The 20,900-nt window shown below is 37.8% G+C and overlaps 3 protein-coding genes across 4 annotated transcripts; all 3 read left to right on the forward strand.

Moving 5' to 3' along the window:
* Nucleotides 1–495: 495 nt before the first annotated feature.
* On the forward strand, nt 496–7,849 carry LOC135119044 (neutral amino acid uniporter 4-like). Its single transcript, XM_064042444.1, has 13 exons — nt 496–1,013; nt 1,330–1,368; nt 1,618–1,766; nt 2,194–2,338; nt 3,009–3,139; nt 4,068–4,152; nt 4,535–4,685; nt 5,093–5,293; nt 5,879–5,984; nt 6,265–6,378; nt 6,681–6,780; nt 7,228–7,322; nt 7,600–7,849. Exons 1-13 carry the CDS (start codon nt 852–854, stop codon nt 7,691–7,693), a joined length of 1,572 nt encoding a protein of 523 aa, XP_063898514.1. The 5' UTR covers nt 496–851; the 3' UTR covers nt 7,694–7,849.
* A 1,648-nt stretch (nt 7,850–9,497) lies between these two features.
* On the forward strand, nt 9,498–16,483 carry LOC110377980 (proton-coupled amino acid transporter-like protein pathetic). Of its 2 annotated transcripts, none has more exons than XM_021337048.3 (9): nt 9,498–9,647; nt 11,232–11,362; nt 12,879–13,023; nt 13,534–13,664; nt 14,032–14,261; nt 14,520–14,717; nt 15,133–15,238; nt 15,606–15,822; nt 15,923–16,483. In XM_021337048.3, exons 1-9 carry the CDS (start codon nt 9,627–9,629, stop codon nt 16,121–16,123), a joined length of 1,380 nt encoding a protein of 459 aa, XP_021192723.2. In that variant the 5' UTR covers nt 9,498–9,626; the 3' UTR covers nt 16,124–16,483. The 2 variants fall into 2 exon arrangements, with proteins under 2 accessions (XP_021192723.2, XP_021192724.2); XM_021337049.3 differs by lacking the exon at nt 9,498–9,647 and adding an exon at nt 11,086–11,157.
* A 1,212-nt stretch (nt 16,484–17,695) lies between these two features.
* Nucleotides 17,696–19,691, forward strand: LOC110377981 (uncharacterized). The gene is made up of 3 exons (XM_021337050.3): nt 17,696–17,779; nt 18,235–18,961; nt 19,246–19,691. Exons 1-3 carry the CDS (start codon nt 17,714–17,716, stop codon nt 19,689–19,691), a joined length of 1,239 nt encoding a protein of 412 aa, XP_021192725.3. The 5' UTR covers nt 17,696–17,713.
* Nucleotides 19,692–20,900: the final 1,209 nt, after the last annotated feature.

Genomic DNA, 20,900 nt, shown 5'->3' on the forward strand with positions numbered 1-20,900 from the left:
ATTTTTTGTAAAGATTTTTTTTACACAACACGGTAGTTTCCAACGAGTCAAATTCATTACTTTTATAGAACTATAGTCAAAAACGGTTTCTCTATGCAATATGTATGAAAATTTCAAACTATGTATGTACTTATTTAGCATTTATCAATAAAATGTCATACCTAATATCTTTATAAATAAAAAAATTAACCAATTATTCTTTTATTTACTTATTTCAGCTAAGTTCGCCTATTTCACATATTTTTAAATTACACAATTTACAAATCGTTATTTAGCAACATTTTTTTTGTACAGATAAAAAAAAACAATTAACAGGATGATATAGATAAAATATAAAATGAACGTTATTAAAAATACTAAATTTAACGAAAGTGACATTATTTCTTGAAGATTGACGAAATAAATATGATAACGTAATTTATTTTTGACCTAGTCAATTACCCAATTCATTAAATAAATACGTATATTTTTCTACCATTTACCTACTTTTTCAGAGTAGCGGTCCCCCAGATGCCAGTACTTCGGCAAATGCAAATCAAGCTATACTTGATGCCTCACCGACCACCGATCAAGATCAAGCTGTCACTTCTGGTCAACCAGAGAGAACTGGTCAACCTTCGACTGACCAGCCGACGAATTCTAGTCAACCAACTTCTCCTAACCAACCAATTTCTCCCAATCAACCAAGTTCTCCTAATCAACGAACTTCTCCCAACCAACCATCGTCTCCTAACCAATCACTGACTCCTAGCCAGTCAGGGCCTCCTTCCCGACCCCCTAGCCGGCAATTACCGCCTAACCAAGCACCGTTGCCACCATCAATTAGAATATATTCAGACACCGACATAGAAATGTTCATTGGTTCGACGTCACGTGCGTTGGCAGCGCCTTCGCGGCCATACAGGGAGCCGTCACCAACGGGAGCGAGTTTGCCGTCGTCGCAAACAAACAGGACTACTTTCAGGCATTTAGCTCATATTTCTGCGAACCCTGATCCGGGGGTTGATTTTGATGTAAGTTAAACTACTGTGATTTACTATTATAAGTATTATACAAGCTATTGATTTGCATCCATGTCAAATTTCAGGAGGTTGACATAAAATACGTAAATAATCAATTGAAAGTTCGGTATACGGGAAATAGCTGATATGTGCTGCTTTTTTGTTCTTGTGATTTAATAGTATTTCAAAATTAACCCAATTTTATGAATTATTTTTTGAATGTTCGTTGCGTATGCTTTGTGTTTGCGTTTGCGTAGAGCGCAGCGCGGAAGGCTATAGTAGGTAACATACACGCCGAATTTAATTTATTTGTTCATTTGTTTTTCAGAGTTTGACAGACAGTGGTGATGTTTATTATGAACGAAGGGTAAGGCTTTACGCTTTAATTATAATAAAAATGGCTTTACGTTACTCATGGTCTTTTCCAGTATTCTATCCATCTGTGGACTTAATAAATAGCGATTGACATATTATATAAGTCATGTCTAATACGTTACTCTAGTAAGCAAATCCACAATATTGGGAATCGCCGTTAAGTTGTTCACAAACACTCAAAATTTGGCCTTAGCTTATGGCATTTTTTCATAGGCTATTCTTTTCTCTATTCTGTTTTCAGAGAAGTCCTACTCCAAGTTTGTATACTTTAGACAGAGATATAAAGAACTATATACATAAGAGAGAAAGCCATTCATACGAATACTATCCTGGGACTGAGAGAACGGTTTACGATTACATTGAAGAAAGGAATGATATGTATAATACTAAGTAAGGTTTCAATATAATCTATACTAATATAAAAGAGAGGACACATTTTGTTTTACACCAAAGGCTCCAAAATTACTGAACCGATTTAAATTCTTTCACTGTTGGAAAGCTACACTCTTCCCGAGTACCTAACATAGGCTATATTTTATCTCGATATTAGCAGTAGTTCCCTCGGCACCTGCTGAAATCACGGGAAAACCGCTGGTTGTAAATAAGGCTGCGTCCAAACCGAGCTGACTGTCTCCCGCTGAATAAAAGTCAGCGTCTAGTCTATGCGTAGCGTAATAACGTTTCGTCGATTAGATGTAGGTAAATGAAAAAGTGAATATGTAACGTTAGCTGAAATTCGACGGTCGACAGTCAGTTTGGTTTGAACACAGCCTAACAAGCGTAATATAAGCCCTAAGTGCTATTTATGTTTTCACAGTCTGATCGAGTCCACCGCTCACCTGATCAAGGGCAGTCTGGGCGCTGGAGCGTTGAGCATGCACGAAGCATACATGTACGGGGGTCTATGGACTTCGCTAGTTGTCACTATCGTCATAGGAATTACCATATCGTACACCATGCTTGTAAGATCTATTGTTGCTTTTCTTGCCAAAAAGGGGTTCTTTTTTTGTTGAGAAGTAGATTTAGGAATGTTTGAAGATCTTCGGCAGAATCAAACACAAAGCCTGATAAATCAGCACTTTTCGAACGTCGAACAACAAAAGACACTCCCCAAAAAATGATGCTGAAAATACTGAGAAACTGATGCACTTTGTTCTTGCTGAAATATTTTAGATTCATTTATTTTGATGACCAACCAGGGGCACGATTCTGCTAATTTTACTTACGCGACATACGATTCACATCCGACCGAGATCCAATCACGACTCAATTACGATTGAAGTGTATGTGGCATTCCGCTATTTTTTCTTTGAAATAAACGTTTTTATCCTTTTCTGTCATTTAATAATGAATCATTTTGTCTGCAAAGGATTTACGATTGCAATATGATTGTAGAGCAAACTACCGTATATACCAAAATGGCAGACCAATCGTAAACCAATCGAATGTCGTTGGAATACGATTGGTTTTATATTAGTAGCAGAATGCCCGACATAGTTAAAACAGCTACTGCGATTCAATTTCTATTCAATTTTGACATTATTAACTGAGCAGAATCGGGCCCCAGTATCTTACTCACCATCCCATAATGTTCCTAATACCTTGTTTTCCTAGGATTGCCTTTATTCGCAGATGTTAATAAGATCAGCTCAAAAAATGTATCGTAGGTTAAGGATATCGAAGCTGTCGTACCCTGACTTAGCTGAAGCCGCGTGTGCGACGTCCCCTTGGCGGTTTGTCAGAAAACTTAGTAAACCTTTTAGGTAAGGATATTTTCTTCAACGACTCACCATCATCATCATCATCTCAGCCATAGGACGTCCACTGCTGAACATAGGCCTCCCCCTTTGATCTCCACAGATACCTGTTGGAAGCGACCTGCATCCAGCGTCTACACTACGACTCACCATACTTTAAACTATATTTTTACTAGAAACCCGTCCCGGCTTCACACAGGATAACAGTATTTCCCCACTAGTTTATGGATGTTGTTATTCATATACACCTTCCTCTTCAATTAATCAATTATCTTAATCTATTGAAAAAAAAAGCGATTGGTGTCGAAGATATACTTAGGAAGTACATACAAACTTAGATGCTCAATCCTTCTCCAAGTGAGAGGAGGCCTGTGCCCAGCAGTGGGACGATAAAAAGGCTGTAACAGTAACAGCTGCAAAACAGCACACTTTGAACATCAAACGTTACAAAAGACAGTCCCCCAAAACGCCCACCCTTCACTTCTTATGTGTGTTTTCTGGGAAGAAGAAGTGGCGCAACAAACTTCATAGCAACACGAACTCTCTATTAACACGGGTCAATCAAACAGTGAGCAACGATTGACGCAATCACTCCATGCATAAGTGACCCATTTATGTCAAAATGAATTCCTCAATATAAAGAAAGGCACGTTAAATTGTCGGGACGTAAATCTTTGGTCGTCGTATCGGGAAATTGCCAGCCAGAAAGTCTGTCAACCAGTCTTTCAAAGAGTTATTGGGGTGCCTAGGTAATGGGTTGAGGAGGTAAGCTAGGCAGCCGCTCCAAGGAAAACACTGGTACTCAGCTGCAAAAAGTTAGGCTGGAAGCCGACCCCTACATAGTTGGGAAAAGGCTAGGAAAATGACCACGTTACTGCTGGACTTATCATAATAGTAGGCCAAATGAATCAAGTTCATTTGTTTTCTTTTTCAGATATTTAGTAGATGCGTGCATAATTTTTGAAATGTGTGGCACTTGCTGTATTTACCAAATTATGATCGGCTCTTCAATAAAACAGGTGTGCTATAATATGAATTATTTGGAACAAACTTTAACTATTAGCCTATTCTCTAAAGCCCTAAAGTTTTTAATCTGCAATATGGTTGAATTAAAGAAGCTATAGGTACTTAACTGTTACAACAACGTCTATAAATATTTCATCAAAATTTGTCGATGATGTCCTCCTAGCCGATTATCGGCTACGGCGGCTGTTCTCAAGGAAGGAGATTAGCCAACTGCGCAGGAATGATTATAGTGCACAAGCATTTGTTTGCACACAGGTGCACTCACTATTCCTTCACCCTCATGGTGCGATGAGACGGCAATCCGACACGACCGGAGAGAGAATCAGGCATAGAACCGACATTAACGTGTACTTTAATATAAGTGTGTTTTCTCAGATGTTCGAAGGCATTGACTATGAATTTGCTAAAAGGGTGATGGGTATCCGACTTTACATACTAATAAGTGCTCCTATACTACTGCCGCTGTGTCAGATTAGAAGTTTGAAGTTTTTGGCACCGTTTTCCATGTTGGCTGATGTATTTGTTGGTAAGTTATTTTCATGTGTAAATGTTAAATCAGCATATTTTAAACTGCGGTCACAATCATCATCATCGCTGCCCTTATCCCAAATTATTATTTGAGGTCGGCCCAGCATGTCTTCATCCATATGTTCCTATCTGATTTCATCTCCCAAGTACCCAACTCATTGCAAACAATCGGGTTTCACATAAGCCATCCTTTGTTTCATCATCTTAGTCTGTACATGAAATACACCCTTTTACAAAATTTTAAAAATTACAATAAAAATACTAATAAAGATTTGAAAACACTTTCATGGAGTATTTTTCAAACCATTTAAGGGCCTGTTAATCGAACATGCATTGTACTGATCTCATACTAAAGCTATATTTTCTTTACTATAAAAATAAAGGCGAAAATATATATTTTTCCAGCTCTGTGTGTCCTGACGACCTTATACTATAGTCTAATAACCTTAAACGCGAATATTACCGACCGGTATGCATGGAAGAACATCCATGGTTTCTTCAGAATAGCTGGTATATGTATGTATACTACCTCGGGTATCTGCGTGGCTCTACCTGTTGAAAATAACATGAAAAGACCGAGGTATTTTCCTCAAGCTGTTCGATTAGGTAAGTTTTAGCTTAGTTCTTTTACAGAATAATAATGGCGTTCTTACCTAAAGAGATCAGCCAACTACACAAGACTAGTGCACAAGCATTAGCACAAAAACAGGTGCACTCACTATTCTTCACTCTCATAGCCCGATGGGACGACAATCCGACACCACCGGAGAAAGATCAGGCGCAGGACCGATTAACGTGGTCTCTGATGCACGGGTGTATCAATCACCAACTTCCAGACTACGGGCTATTTTTCTTAATTTGCGTATAGATATAAGGAGTAGAAGTCACATGAGTGGATTTTCATGGTTTCATCATCCTCCGAGCCTTTTCCCAACTATGTTGGGGTCGGCTTCCAGTCTAACCGGATTTAGCTGAGTACCAGTGCTTTACAAGAAGCGACTGCCTATATGACCTCCTCAACCCAGTTACCCGGGCAACCCAATACCCCTCGGTTAGACTGGTGTCAGACTTACTGGCTTCTGACTACCCGTAACGACTGTCAAGAATCTTCGATGACAGCCGGGACCTACAGTTTAACGTGCCATCCGAAACACAGATTTTCATGGTTTCATTATTTTGTATTTGTTTCAGCTACTATAGTTGTGTTAACTTTGACGGTGACGACTGGTGTATTCGGCTATTGGGCTTGGGGTGAAAGTTGCAAGAGTCCTATCACAGTACATATGCCCCTTAATATGTAAGTCACCATTGTATAGCATAGTGTACCGTTTATAATAACTTACTAGCGGTTTTTCCGTTGTCTTCTCATGATGTAACTCCTCAACGCTGAAGAGTATAGATTCGAAACTTGGCATAGTTTTATAATATAGTTAGTTCTTTTAATAATATACTACGAAATGAATACAGCATTAAAGGCTTGTTTAAAAAAGTAGGTACTTAATTAATTAATAATGTCGGCGGGAAATATATAAACGGATATTCGAATAATTGTGTTCAAAAAATTATAATATTTTCAGATTCACAACAATCCTACAATTTCTATTGATAATGATGCTGAGCACTTCGTTCGCTGTACAGTTTTGGGTGCCCTTCCGAATAATATGGCACTACCTTGTCAGACGATACAAAAGGTATCTTATTAGATTCATATATTATTTGTTATATGTATTCAAGCGACTTTGTTTTAATCAGTATCTGAGTGGTACACTGAACCGATTATTCTCACCATAATTTTTAGGATTCTTCACTTTACTTTAAAGAGCAAATTCATCATCATCATTATCATCTCAGCCATAGGACGTCCACTGCTGAACATAGGCCTCCCCCTTAGATCTCCACAGATACCTGTTGGAGGCGACCTGCACCTAGCGTCTTACGGCAAAATGCAAATTTAAAATTATTTCTATGGTAAATACCTACGTAACTTTTTCAGGAAGCAAGCTATATGGGAGAGGGTTCACCGCTTGATCATGGGACTAATAGTAATGGCATTTACTATGCTTTTCCCGAATGTAATATCAGTCATGATTTTTGTAAGTACTATTTTTTATGATATGTAGTTCATCATCAGCCTTTACTTATGTTTCCACTGCATGGCAGGGCATCTCGTAGAGAGTGGATGAGATTCTACACGCATGATTGGTGATAACAGATTTTCTCAAGATGGGACCCTTGACCTTTAAACAGTCATTGGTGTCCAAGATACACTTCGAAAGTTTCATTGTTACTTGTCTCACCTAGGACTTTAAAACTGTAACCACTAGGTTGCCGCTGTGGGATTGTTCGCGCGAGTTACCGCTACCCTGGTACATAAAGGTCTTAAGAGGGAACGTGATGGGTTTTATTCAGTAAGAGTTTGACACTCCCTCACGCTACACCCACAGCGGAAAGGGTCATTTGACAATTTCCTATAAAGAAAGGATGCCGCGACTCTTAGACTTATATAATGCTTTTTGATTTTCTATTGCTTTCATTTTCAGCTCGGCCAATTCTTCATGGGTCTCGTGGCGCTTGTATTTCCAGCTACCATAGAAATTATGGTTGATTGGGAGGAGGCATATAGTCATAGAGCCAGGTAACTATATATGTTATGTTAATCCTTACTAATATAATAAAGAGGAAACATTATTTTTTTGTACCCTAAAGGCTCCGAAACTACTGAACCGAATTGAAAAATTCCGTTACTGGTGGAAATCTACACTTTTCCCGAGTAACATATACCCTATTTTATCAAGGTAGGAACGGGCAGTAGTTCTCACTGGACGCTGGTGAAACTGCAGAAAAACAACTTCCTAGTAGTACCTATGCTAACATATATAACAGAGGAATTAGAATTATTTATTTATTTACAGGGTACGACTCTGTCAGCACGTCAAAAACTTTACTCTCATAACCATGGGATTGATGCTCAGCCTATCTACATTGTATTCAGTAATGGATACTTAGAAGACAAAGAAATTATACCTACTGATCTCACAATATTTTTCTTATCGAGTGAGCTGCAGGTAATCACCTAACAAGCCCTAGTGTCAGAGTTTTCTCAAATCCGCCTGACGGCCTCTGACGTGGAATTGTAACAACGACTGCTACTGAGTAGCATTCGGGAACTTCCAAATTCAGGGAGACATTGTTTATTGATTAAAAAGACTGAAAACTATGAAAATAGATGTTATTTTGTTGTTTATAAATATGTATATAGGAATGTATAGTAACCTACTTTTCATATTAAAAAAGTTTTAAAGTAAACTTGCGTTTTCTTTTCATCAACAAATGAATAACGATTTAAACAAAGGCGGTTTAGGTATACCCGAGAAAGGATCTAGGCTAGGTATTTTTTATCCGTGTACGGGAAGTAGTTCCGTTGGGACACAGGTGAAACCCCGAGAAACAGCTAGTATGCAAACGTATTTAAATACATAGTACATAGTAATTGTAATTAGGTATTATTATTCTCTATGCATACCTACCTAAGATAAAAAATATGATTTCGTGTCAAGTAGACTGGTCGTAAAATTTTACCGGTTTTGTCTCATTCAAACAAACCACAGGTTAGATAAGGCAAGTGTAAATATGTTCTGTAATGAAGATAAAATGATAATACTTTGAGATAATTATGCAATTTACTTAATAGATTTCACAAAAAGAACTATCAATTACACTTCAGTGCAATATAAAAGAGAACATGAAAGGTCTAGAGTTTTTCCCCTCGGTTTCTCCCGAGTCCGAAAGGAACTAGGTACTTCTTATACCAAGTCCAAAATAGCCAAATCATGCTCATGTGGAGATCTAAGGGGGAGGCCTATGTTCAGCAGTGGACGTCCTATGGCTGAGATGATGATGCTCATGTAAGATCTCCAAGAAAAGCTTTTTATAGTCTCAAAGCGCTGATTCAGATCAGAATTTTCTCAAATCTGCCTGACGCCTCTCCACTCTCTAGCATCTCCCTCTAGTATTTCACTTACATTTCAATATTAATACTTCTGAACAAGTTGTCGACATTTCTGTAATTGACAGGCCACAACTTAAGTGCTAGAAGTTGAAATGTTAGCGCTCGTAAATGAGATACACTTAGTTGCAGAAATAAATACGAAAGTGTAGTAAAGGTCCCGACGAATTGAAAATCTCTCTTTTGGGAAGTTGGTTAATAACTGTTAACATTGACACTTGAATGTGAAAATTCATAGTAGCTGTTGGTGAACTTGGTCATAAGTTGTAATGGTAACTTTACTAATTCCAATCAGAGTAGGTACTATTACCTTTTTATTTCTAAAATTGAGTTGAAAAGATGGAAACTTAAGAAATTATACCTATTGTTTGGGAAATAACTGATTTGCATAACGAAAAAGAAGCTAAGCATGGTTATATGAGAACAGTGATTCTGTCACATCATAATATTTTGCTTTAATTACGAAAAACTCCGTGAAATACAGTGTGATAAGGAAAAGAAACACGTGACTCTCAATTAATAGTTTACCTTACTTTCATGCACACGTTAATTGAGGAATTTGAATCATTTATAAATATATTTAAAAAATACAACAAAAAAAAAAATATACAAAAGTATATAATTATTTTTCGCCCGTGTCCTCGTGTTTCTTTTATAAAAATAATCAACTTTTTCATAGTCTAAATGAATGATAATATAATCTTTTTAAGAGGAAGTATTGGTTATAATTCTTCTTCTCGCCCGTGTTTATACATAAACCATTAAATAAATAAATAAATATCCTAAACCAGAAAATTATAGGTAGGTATTTTTGCACTGAAGTGTAAGACAAGGCCGCGTAACAAACTCATCTCGAACAATATTTAATGGATGACAGATCAAACTTCTAAATGGAACGGTTGTGTGCTGTGTTTCAATAATTGTGCCTGAAATATGGAACTGAAACCAAACGAGGTAATTTTTTTTTTTCATAAACTACTATTATTCTTAAATGCACAATTAAGGCTTATATTAGTCTTTTACAATGAGTAAATAATAAGTTATTCATAGTTCAAAATCACTGGAAAAATCCGCTGTTTATAAAATCATAATCATCATTTTCGAGCCTTTTTCCCAACTATGTTGGGGTCGTTTTCCAGTCTAATAATGCAACTGAGTACCAGTGTTAAGAGGAGCGACTGCCTATCTGACCGCCTCAACCCAGTTACCCGGGTTTATAAATGCAAGTAAAAAAAAATCATCATTAGATCTAATCGTGGTCAAAGTTCATCACACGACTTTTCTAAAAAGTTCAAACACAGCCATGATACGATGTTCGATCATGAAGTTCCAGTTCGTATCTTCCGGCTCCTTGATCAGACCAGTTTGACAATACCATATTACTGTATTGTCATATGGGTCGGCGCATGGGTAATGTGCAAAAAGACAACAGATGTTTCAAGACTGATTTGAACTTTGGATGTGAAAAGAACTTTTTATTCATATCTTCTTGAATCTTAAATAGAAAACAGAAATTAATCTAGCAACACCTAATAAGACTATCAGTAGTGACATGGACAGGACAGCCATCAGTTTTTTACATACCTATGTTTTTATAACATACGCTTGGTATACGGCAGTCCACCTAAATGTATATCCTTTGTAAATAAACGAAATAAGATTTCAGACAATGGATTGTAAAACCTAGCAGGTACATTTTAGGTCGTGAAAACAACCAACAGAAAATAAATTTGTGTTCTCTGCCATATGAAACTTCTTCAAGGAGGTACACTTGTAATAAACTTGTAGTACCTAACATTCTATATTATTTGATTTAAAAATTAAATTGTGTCCCTTTGCCACCGGAAACATGGTCCAAGCTACCGGCGGTCAGGGCTCCATAGAGAGAAACCTCCTAAAGATACATGCCGTGTCGAGTAGTTGCATGCATTCTGTATCAAGCGTTCGATCCAGCCGTCTAACGAGAGCCCCTTTAGGTGTAAATGGAGGTTCTCTGCTATTTATCTCATTATCATAGAAAATAAGACGAGTTTCCACTGCCGCTCTTCTCGGTAGACGAAAAGACCCATAGTTGCCTATAGTGGCTATAGTGTTGAATCATCATCATCAGCCTTTTTCGTCCCACTGCTGGGCATCGGACTTTTGCTCAACAGTATTAAAGACTCTTCTTCATCCGTACAACTTTGGCAATGTAAGGGGCAGTCAGAAGTCTTGAAGCCTCACCACCAGTGTTGTCCAGGTAGCTGGGTTGAGGGGAAGTATAGTAACTCTGAGACTCGACTAGAATAATAATGTACATAATAAATAGGCAGATGATTTAGTAGTTTATTTGTAAGATACCTCCATAAATACATACATACATTGTGATCCTTCTATTCCTATTTTTCTTTAAGGTGCTTCTAAAGACGGCTTAACTGTGAACATTTTCGTGAATTATTGAACAAAATACAAATAACCACTTATGGTAAAATAGTTTTGTTATGTTGTGAGTTCCTGTCTGTTTCCTATCGATTTTATTTGACCATATAATGCTTGCAGGGTCGTCCGGGACACACTACACATTCGACACATGTGCGCCACCATACAACCCCGGAACGAAGATTTGTAGATCGAAGTGCAGAAGGGGAGTATAACTATGTCGCCGCAAGGAATAATGCTAAACCTACCAAGTAAGTACCTGCAAAAATACTACAGCTTCGTCTATATCTATACAAATGAGAGGAAATCTTTGTTTGTATTTTTGTAAGAGATAAACTCAAACACTCTGAACGGATTAAAAAAAATGTTTCACCATTGTAATAAATAAGAAAAACGGTAGGCAAATGATGGTCTAATTAAAGCGGTCTGATGCAGCTTGGACTGTATGGTTTAGATCGCCCACCGACTATCTTAGCCTGGTTTACGTCAATCTGTTGAATGATAGAAGATTAGTATTTTAATAAGTATCCAGTTCCCGCAAAACGCAGATATTTTTATGCCAGCACTAAGGCCCATATTAAATAGTTCTTCAATGTTCGTAAGTCACACCATTTCAGCTCATTATTGAACGTGTCATATTACCATCAATTTGTTTCTTGCATCTATACGCAATTCATCCTTAAATGATTCAACCTTCATGGGGAATTTGATACTCTAACTTCCAAGACAGTACAGTGCACTTTACACTTCTTACTTTAATTCAGTCTGAAGTTAAACAACCAATAATAATAAGTACCTACTACATATGTTTACAGGGATAATCGTCGGTTTTGTGTCACCATTTCATTAAAGTTGTCTCGAAAGGGCTTCAGCGTGTTGGCTTCTGCCCCACGTTCGCCTCCCAAAAATCCGGGACTCTATAGTCCTGAGGTCTGGTAGAGACATACAAATAATAAGTACTATTATTTACTTTTGCCATTTCATTATTATCATGAGTCAGAATTTAGGACAAATCTTGAAAGGCCTTTTGGTTTATTTTATAGCACACTAGCTTAGCCCGCGGCTTCGCACGCGTAGTGTTCGGTTATATCGCGTTTCCAAGAGAATTCTTCAAAGTCAGGGATAAAAACTATCCTATGTTCTTTCTCAAGGTCAACTCTATCTCTGTACCAAATTTTATTGAAATCAGTTCAGAGGTTTAGAGGTGAAAGCGTAACAGACAGACAGACAGACAGAGTTACTTTCGCATTTATAATATTAGCAGGGAAGTAGGGATTTACTTTACTTTGTACCTAGCTAGTTACGGAGTCAAAATGTCAGTAAAATTTAAGCGTTAATTTCGCGGGCCAATAAATCTACTGCTCTCTCGACAAGTGTGTCGCCCTTCTACGGCATCTTCAGAAGATGTTGACTCGTTACTGTTACAGCCTTTTATCGTCTCACTGCTGGGCTGCGGCCTCCTCTCACACGGAGAAGGATTGAGCATTAATCACCACGTTTGCTCAATGCGGGTTGAATCACCATCCCAGAATATAGTCCAGGTTTCCTCAAGATGTTTTCCTTCACCTTTTTATCAGCCATTGGTGTCTAATGCGTTGACTCGTCGATCCTAACATTTTATCTCCCCACCTTATTAATGGTTTATTTATAATCTCTAATTGCTCTAAATAAGAATGTCACTCTTGAGTTGATTTCAATATACTCAAGATTACCAGGATTAAGGTCTTGAAGACTTAATTTCAAACGATTATTTCATCTTATTTTCAGCGTCTTGGAGTCAACTGGTCACCTGATAAAAGGCTGCCTCGGCGGCGGTATTTTGGGTATTCATGAAGCGTATATGAAATGTGGACTTTGGACATCTTTTTTCATGACCATCATGTTTGGTTTCTATATCTCTTATTGTGTTCACGTAAGTAGTTTTGACTATGTTAGGGCACGTTTTGAATCTTGCCGGAGCTGCGGGATTGTTTGAAAGAGTTACCGCGGCCCTGGTACACAAAGGGCTTAAGAAGGAACATGATGGGTTTTAGTCAGTAAGATTCTGACACAAGAATGGCACGTTCTGAATGCTAGCTGCCAATTGCAACTGCCACATCGATAAACAGCAGCATATGATATCGATGTGGCATCGATATTAGATCTCTGAGTGCGACTGCACATGCTGCATTAACTATAAGAAATGACAAATATAATGTTTGCCTCGTCACCTCAACTAGCTGAAAAACAGTCCGGCGTTCAAGCCTCAGCTACACGTTTGATTTTTAATACATTTTGACTGTTGCTCAATGACCATCTTCAGAGCGGCAAAATTACTTGATGAGAGCTCTAAGTATAGTTCTCGTCAAACTTAATGGCGATTCGTTACTAACTTCCGAGGACAGCTTACCTACGGTTAATATCGCGAATATTTGTGTTTCAGATCCTAGTTTCTTCAGCACATAAATTGTATGGGAGGCTACACCTAGCGACCCTGTCTTACCCTGACGTTGCGGAGGCTGCGTTAGCAATAGGCCCGTTTCCTAAACTGAGGAAATATAGTAAAATGTTCAGGTTAGTAAGAATGCAATACTTTAAGATCTTATTGCTATAGATAGTCTAGATGTTATACACCTACACCCGTGCAGGTGATTGATACACCCGTGCATCGAAGAGCACGTTAATGTCGGTCCTGCGCCTGATCTCTCTCTGATCGTGTCGGATTGCCGTCCTATCGGGCTATGAGAGTGAAGGAAAAGTGAGTGAGTGCACCTGTATCTGCGCAAATGCTTGTGCACTATAATATATTCTGCGCAGCTGGCTGATCTCCTTATATGAGAACAGCTGCCGTGGTGGAAATCGGCCTAAGCAGGCCTTAGGCAGTATTATTCACAAGCCAACAACAATATATAAATTGTACCTACCGTTTTCTATATTCCAGGTATGCAGTAGACGTAATAATATGCATAGACTTATTTGGAGCGTGCTGTGTCTACCAGATCATAATCGCGAAAACAATACAACAGTTGACATTGTCTGGACAAGATTCAACAAGTATATCATACTTGAGACTGTTTATCATAGCTTTATTGGTTCCCATATTATTGCTCTGTATGATCACCACACTCAAGTATTTGGCACCGTTCAGTTTGGTTGCAGATTTTTTTATTGGTAAGCATGTCGATTTTTTCTATATCTGCACCGTTATTTCGTTTTATCCCGAAGACCGATTACAAAAAAAATTGCCGTTTCATACATTATTGCCCGATATTATTCTATTTTGTATCATGGAACATCAATTTTTTTTTCGCTTATTTCGTTCATGTAACAAGCTAAACGGGCTTTACTCATGACACCTATTATGAAAATGATATAAAAGTAGCGGTATGAACATATTTTAATTTTCTTTTTTTTCTTCTTTTTTTTCAGTGGCGTGTGTAATAGCCACAATAGCATACAGTTTGAAAATCGCTCCACCAATCGATGAGGTGCCAGGGTGGAAAAATGCGATGGGATTTTTTGAATTTTCCGGCGTCGTGGTATTCAGTATGGAAGGGGTGGGCGTCGCTTTGCCAATAGAAAACAATATGAAGGAACCCAAACGATTTATAGTGGTACTGTGTGCAGGTAAGTTTGTATTCTTTAATGTATATTTGTTTTTGTATGGAAGAAAATTACTTTGGCTATGGTAATGGACTAGGAATGGGGAAACCACGGGAACTATGGCATCTGCCGAAGACAATGTAATAAATGCACGTAAAAATGGCTGGTTCCGGGCTTTTATATTATTTCCCAAAGCACGCAAATGTCGGTACTGCGCCTGATCTCTCTCAAATCCGGTCTTATTGGATTACCATCCGATCGGGTTATGAGAGTGAAGGAACAGTGAGTGCACCTGTGTCCAAGCAAATCCTTGTGCACTATAATATGTCCTGCGCAGTTGGCTGATCTCCTTATATGAGAACAGCCGCCGTAGCCGATAATCGGCTAGGAGGACATAATCATAATGTATATGTAATCAACATATTATTATTTTCCACAGGGATGTCGGTGGTAGTGACTTTTGTGCTCCTCGTGGGATTCTTTGGTTACTGGGGCTTCGGAGAAAAGTGTATATCACCAGTGACATTAAATTTCCCGTCGGAAATGTAAGTGTGGTCTACTATCCTGAATTATATGGTCGACTCGCCAGCGTAGAACATGTAAAAATATAAAACTTATAGGTATAGAAACTCTTACAAGACCCCTGAGTCAAACTGTGTAAACGGTTTTTTGGGCAAAAGTATAACTATTTGTATGTAATATCGTTACATAATAATAACATCGAATAGAGAATGGTTCACTTCTATAGAAAACGGATACTCGTGTTTCCATACGAACTTTACCACTCATTTTGACATCCTTAGAAATTGTATTTTTACCAGTTTTACGTCAAGATTGATTGGCTTTTTGTGTTTTTGGAACTCTGATTCATATTTATATCTTTCATATTTAATGTTTTCTCCTTTTTTTCAGCTTTCCCACAATCCTGAAGGTTCTAATCGCCCTAATGATATTCGTGACGTTCGCTCTGAACTACTGGGCTCCTTTCAACCTAGTGTGGTATTATCTAGCGAAGAGACACGATTCCTCAAAGCACTGGATTTGGGAGAGGGTGTACCGAGCTGTCTTCATCATCATCATCACTATTATATCGGTTATATTTCCTAATATAGGAAATTTGATGGGCCTGGTAAGATTTTTTTCTGTTGTTTAATTTACTTTTGAGCCGCGAACTGTATTACACAGTAGGGGTCCGTTCAGATAGAAGATAATGTCTTGTTTTTTTCCAGCTCGGAGCCTTTTGTTTATCCAACATGGGCTTCATATTCCCGGCCTTGATCGACCTACTCGTGGTATGGGAGAACCCTGGCTTAGGAACGCTTCAGTGGCGATTATGGAAGAATGTCGTAATACTTATAGCGGGATTTATGCTCTTTGTAGCGGGCACTTACTCAAATGCCAAAGGATTGTTGTTTACGACCTACGAATAATGTATCCTATAGACATGTAACTGACACTACAATAAATAAGCATTTATTTAATTTTGGTATGAATGCAAAGTTGCATGTACGTTTTTAAAATGTATATTTACTCACTTGTGGAAAGATATCCCAGCATTTGTCTTGTACGTAGGGCAATACAATTATCGCGAAAATATAATAAAAGCACGTTTTGAATACCAACTGCCGACGGCACATGCCGGCACTGCACTCAATCGGCCACAGCTGCACTTCTGATTTTATATGATATTTACATGAAACCGTTTTGGATCGAAGCGGCAGCAGCACGTGCAGACGCCCTTAGATATCAATTGTTTTCATTATAGTCGCGGCATGTGTGGTTAAAACGTACCTTTGGAAAAATGACAGCTAGTGACAGCTAACTGACAGTTACCATGGTTACCGAAGGGCACCTAGAATAAGCCCCGCCTACCGTACCTTTTTTGACGTATAACCCTTCTTTAGGATATATTATTCTCAAACTACAATTAAATAGACTTGTAAATGTAGCAAATTTTTATGAGGATATTGTTTTTCCGTGAACAATTCGTATTTGTAAATACACCTAATTTTTTTTGAGAAAACTGTTTTTCATTTTATAATAAGGTTCTCATTATATTTCAACTAACTTCCAAAACAGGAGGAGGTAAGACATCCGTTTTTTGACCCAGTGAAACCAACAGTAGGTAACTCACGATCGAAAAAAGCAGCTTTTTGTATGAAAGTTGGTGATTTGATGTTAGGGTGCATCTACACGGTGCAAGTAGCTTGCGCATGTTGAGGCACATGCGCAGGTTACATGCTTTTTTAATACGTCAGGGTCCACCGACTCGCGCATGTACCAAAGCAAAATACCCGCCCGCGTGCTCTTGTCACTTGCGCATGTTAACTTGCTCCAGCTACATGCACCGTGTAGACGCACCCTGACACATTCTTGCTTGGAAGAGCACGAGAAAGCGATATCCTGTCCCTGAATGCTACTCAGGCGGATTGGAGAAAACTCTGACACAATGGCACAAAGTTTCTGATTAATCCTGAAACTCAGTCAATGGGAGAAGAAATCATTCTATACATACTCCAATATAATGACATCCAGGGCCGATTCCGGCAACGCTAGCTGTTCTCATATAAGGAGATCAGCTAACTGCGCGGGACATATTATAGTGCACAAGCATTTGCGCAGACACAGGTGCACTCACTATTCCTTTACTCTCATAGCCCGATGGGACGACAATTCGACACCACCTGAGAGAGATCACAAGCAGGACCGCGACCCGAGGTAAGGCCCCAGGTTCGAGTGCTGTGTGGGTTTTAGAAACTTTCACAAAGCAGCCCGTAGGCTGGAAATAATACAATATATTTATTTGCGTATTGTTTTCAATATTCACATAAACCTAAGTACATAAATAGGCGTAAAAATTAATCAAGTTAACAAAGAAGAATTGAGATTGATCGGCTGTCGTAAAACCAGTATACTTACCAAATTGATTTCATACATCGTATCGTGAAAAATTGATGCATTCACTTTAAGTAAATTTAGTTCAAAAAGTAGTGTTCGACTAGTTAGTACGTAGATATGTTATGATGACAAAAATAAGAGTAGTTTTGCTTATTTTATTGTTATTTGGTTCAATATACAATGGAAAGGTAATTTGCCTAATATTTAAAGCTCTTTCAGGTACCTAATCTACTTATGTCACCTCAAGATAGTGTAGCTTTCTATATTGAAATTAAAATATAATCAGTTCAGTAGTTTCGAAACCTTACGAAGAACATACAATAATAAATTAGTTCAGGTGAATACTTTGAAAAAATTCGTGATCCCACTTTATTACTTTGTTGAAGAGATTTAAGTAGGTACTACGAAAAAACTATTTTGATAATAAACTGGTAATAAACAGTATTATCGAAGCCAAAAATATCTCACACGACGCTCACCAACATGCTTGCCCAGCACTGTGAGTATTGGCAAATCCCAACATCTTGGGGGAGGCTTTTGTCCAGCAATGGATATATAATCATCTTTGACAACAACCACAAATTACTTCCCCTTTCCTTTACGTAAATAAATGAACTTTTCTAAACACTTACTTAATTAATAGGCAACTACTGAAACAAATGAAGATGAAACCACTGAAACCACTAAAGCTACAGACCAGATTCAAATTAATGACGAAGAGGAAGAATCAGACTCAATTCAAGTGGTAAACGTTAACAGAGACCCTATTGATGTAACAACTACAGCTACAGTTAATGATAGTGTAGATGAAGACGGAACTCAGTCAGTCAGTGTAGATAGTTCACAAGAAGAGAACTTTACCGTAGCCCCGAGAAATGCTGATCCAAATATAGCTCCTGCTGTAACTTCAGCTAACTCTGATAATTTATCTGAATATTTAAAAAACGATTCCGATCCCCAATTAGAAAGTCAAGGCGATGAAGAAGAATTAGCAATAACTGCACGAACCATTGAAGTGATTGAAGCAAATGAGGACTTGAGCAAGAACCAAGAACAAATAGAAGTTATTGTAGAACCAGCTTCACCTTCAAAAGCAGTCGAAATCGAAGCAAAAAGGGTAGTTTCGGCAGTTGAAAAAGATGCAAAGGATTGGAGAAGTGCTGAACATGATGATGAAATAAAGAAATATGCAACTGACCCAATAGGTGATGAATCAGGTTCCGAAGATAATAGTGATGAATATGTAGATACGCATATAGATATTGAGTTGAAAAGCCGAATGGATAGTAGAGCTCAAGAAAAAAAGCCAAAATATACAAGACCAACGGCTCCGAGGTATATGGAGCCACGTGAAGAGCGTGGATTATTAGGTAATGTTCATGTGAATTTATTTAGTGAACTTCTTCCCGCACCCGGATAAAATATTTGCGGCTATCCCCGCAAATATTTGCTGTAGCCCGAACAGTGAAAACTTTTCAAATTGGTTGAGCAGTTTCGGAGCCATACAAAATGTTTCCGTTTTTAGTTAGTAATTAGTATGTTTATTAGTATTGATCGTTAATAAACATGGCCAGTAATATTATTATTCAGATACTTACTAATTGGAAATTATTAAAATACATAATAGATACTCCAAATTATTTTCCTCTTTCAGATTCCGGTCCTATAAGAACTTTCACAGAAGTAGTAGTACCGCGCTACCGGCCAGTTTTAACTAGAAGTGGCATAGTTTACACACCCACCTTACTTTCTATGCAATCCAGATCGCCTCTCTTAGACCGACTGTCAGGTCACTGGCCAAGCAGAAACCACTACAGTCCCGAAGAAATGTATCCTATTTCAAGACCGAGAGGACTCGCCGTCAGTGCTCCCCAGTTCGAAGAAACGAAAATGATTGATGATTATAACGACTACGGATCTAATACTTACTCCTATATGCCTAATAGGAGAGCCACAACCCCTAGGACGCTCCAGCAAGTTCCTACGCCTAATAAATTTGATGTTTTCCAAAAGTTAGTTGAAGCATCTAACCACCCAAAGTCACAAAAGCGAACGTTTAGTGATTTACATCAAAGATCGTTTCCTGAGAGTTACGGATGAACTGCCTTTAACAGATATTTAAGACTTTATAATAAAATATTAGTACGTATTGTTTTTTTATTGTGGGTCGTGATTGTTATTAGTATCAATGAATTTATTGCAAATTCCCCAATTTACAGCTTCGCATCTTGCCTCCCCCATAACGCCAGAACTCATTTATTTATACTTTACCAGCCGTTTTCCCGCGGTTTCACTCGCTACCCGTGGGAACTACTGCCCGTACCGGGATAAAATATAGCCTATGTTGCTTCCAAAACAGTGAAGAATTTTTCAAACAAAAAAGTAATGTTTATTTTGATACCTTACATACCGACGGTAACTTTATATACCTTACTTATCAGATCTAGATATTGCACGGACTTTGCAGTAGATTACAATAAAATAATAGTTGACACGAGTTATTGTACAATCACTAGCAGGTCAACCTGCATAATCTGTCAAATTTTACCAATCGAAACATCAACTTTCTTCTATTGTGATAAGATTGAAAATCTATTGAAGACATTTGACAGATTGAGGTAGCTCGATGGGCTGTCGCCTGTACTTATATTTGACAAGATTTTTAGATATTATTTATCTATGATTAATGATTAAAATTACGGATAAATAGTTAATACTAAATAAATAGAACTTTAGAACCTCTTAACCACTTTATACGATTTCTCATTCTTTTCTGTTGAGTAATAGCTTGATTATGCCTTATTGCTTTAATAATTCGGAAAAATCGATCCCAAGCTGCATCAGACGAGAAGTCTTTTCTAGAAAATAGTTCTGTTTGGACACCATCAGTTAATCTTATTTGTTTATTTAACCAAACTAACAATTGCAAAAATAACATCTATCTCAACATTCCTACTATCAAAGAAGTTACACATACTCGGTTCTTAGGCGTTATAATAGATAAAAATATCAACTGGAAAGGTCACGTAGATAATCTCAGTACCAAAATCAATAAATTTGTATATGCTTTAAAAATAGTGAAAAGAGTAACAAACCTCAAAACGGCAATCATGTCTTATCATGCCTACGTTGAATCGTTGCTGCGATGAAAGGAAGGAATGGAAGGTTCTTCTTCTGACTGGGTTATCCTGAAATTATTACTTTTTCAATAGATTATAAAACAGATCATAAGAATGATATACTCAAACTCAGAAAAAAATTGGTTGCCTGTAAAGTCAGTATACGGGCGAAAGTTTTACGTGACAACGA

Source organism: Helicoverpa armigera, chromosome 28 (genome assembly GCF_030705265.1).
Source record: "Helicoverpa armigera isolate CAAS_96S chromosome 28, ASM3070526v1, whole genome shotgun sequence".
NCBI lineage: Eukaryota > Metazoa > Arthropoda > Insecta > Lepidoptera > Noctuidae > Helicoverpa > Helicoverpa armigera.

Bases quoted from the DNA above. Each gene is read 5' to 3' on its own strand.
- LOC135119044 (XM_064042444.1), top strand. From the start codon at position 852: ATGTTCATTGGTTCGACGTCACGTGCGTTGGCAGCGCCTTCGCGGCCA. The intron at 4,153-4,534 runs GTGTGCTATAAT...GTGTTTTCTCAG, and splicing joins TCGGCTCTTCAATAAAACAG to ATGTTCGAAGGCATTGACTA. The intron at 4,686-5,092 runs GTAAGTTATTTT...ATATTTTTCCAG, and splicing joins GTTGGCTGATGTATTTGTTG to CTCTGTGTGTCCTGACGACC.
- LOC110377980 (XM_021337048.3), top strand. From the start codon at position 9,627: ATGGAACTGAAACCAAACGAG. The intron at 13,024-13,533 runs GTAAGTAGTTTT...TTTGTGTTTCAG, and splicing joins ATATCTCTTATTGTGTTCAC to ATCCTAGTTTCTTCAGCACA. The intron at 13,665-14,031 runs GTTAGTAAGAAT...TCTATATTCCAG, and splicing joins AAATATAGTAAAATGTTCAG to GTATGCAGTAGACGTAATAA.
- LOC110377981 (XM_021337050.3), top strand. From the start codon at position 17,714: ATGATGACAAAAATAAGAGTAGTTTTGCTTATTTTATTGTTATTTGGT. The intron at 17,780-18,234 runs GTAATTTGCCTA...CTTAATTAATAG, and splicing joins GTTCAATATACAATGGAAAG to GCAACTACTGAAACAAATGA. The intron at 18,962-19,245 runs GTAATGTTCATG...TTCCTCTTTCAG, and splicing joins TGAAGAGCGTGGATTATTAG to ATTCCGGTCCTATAAGAACT.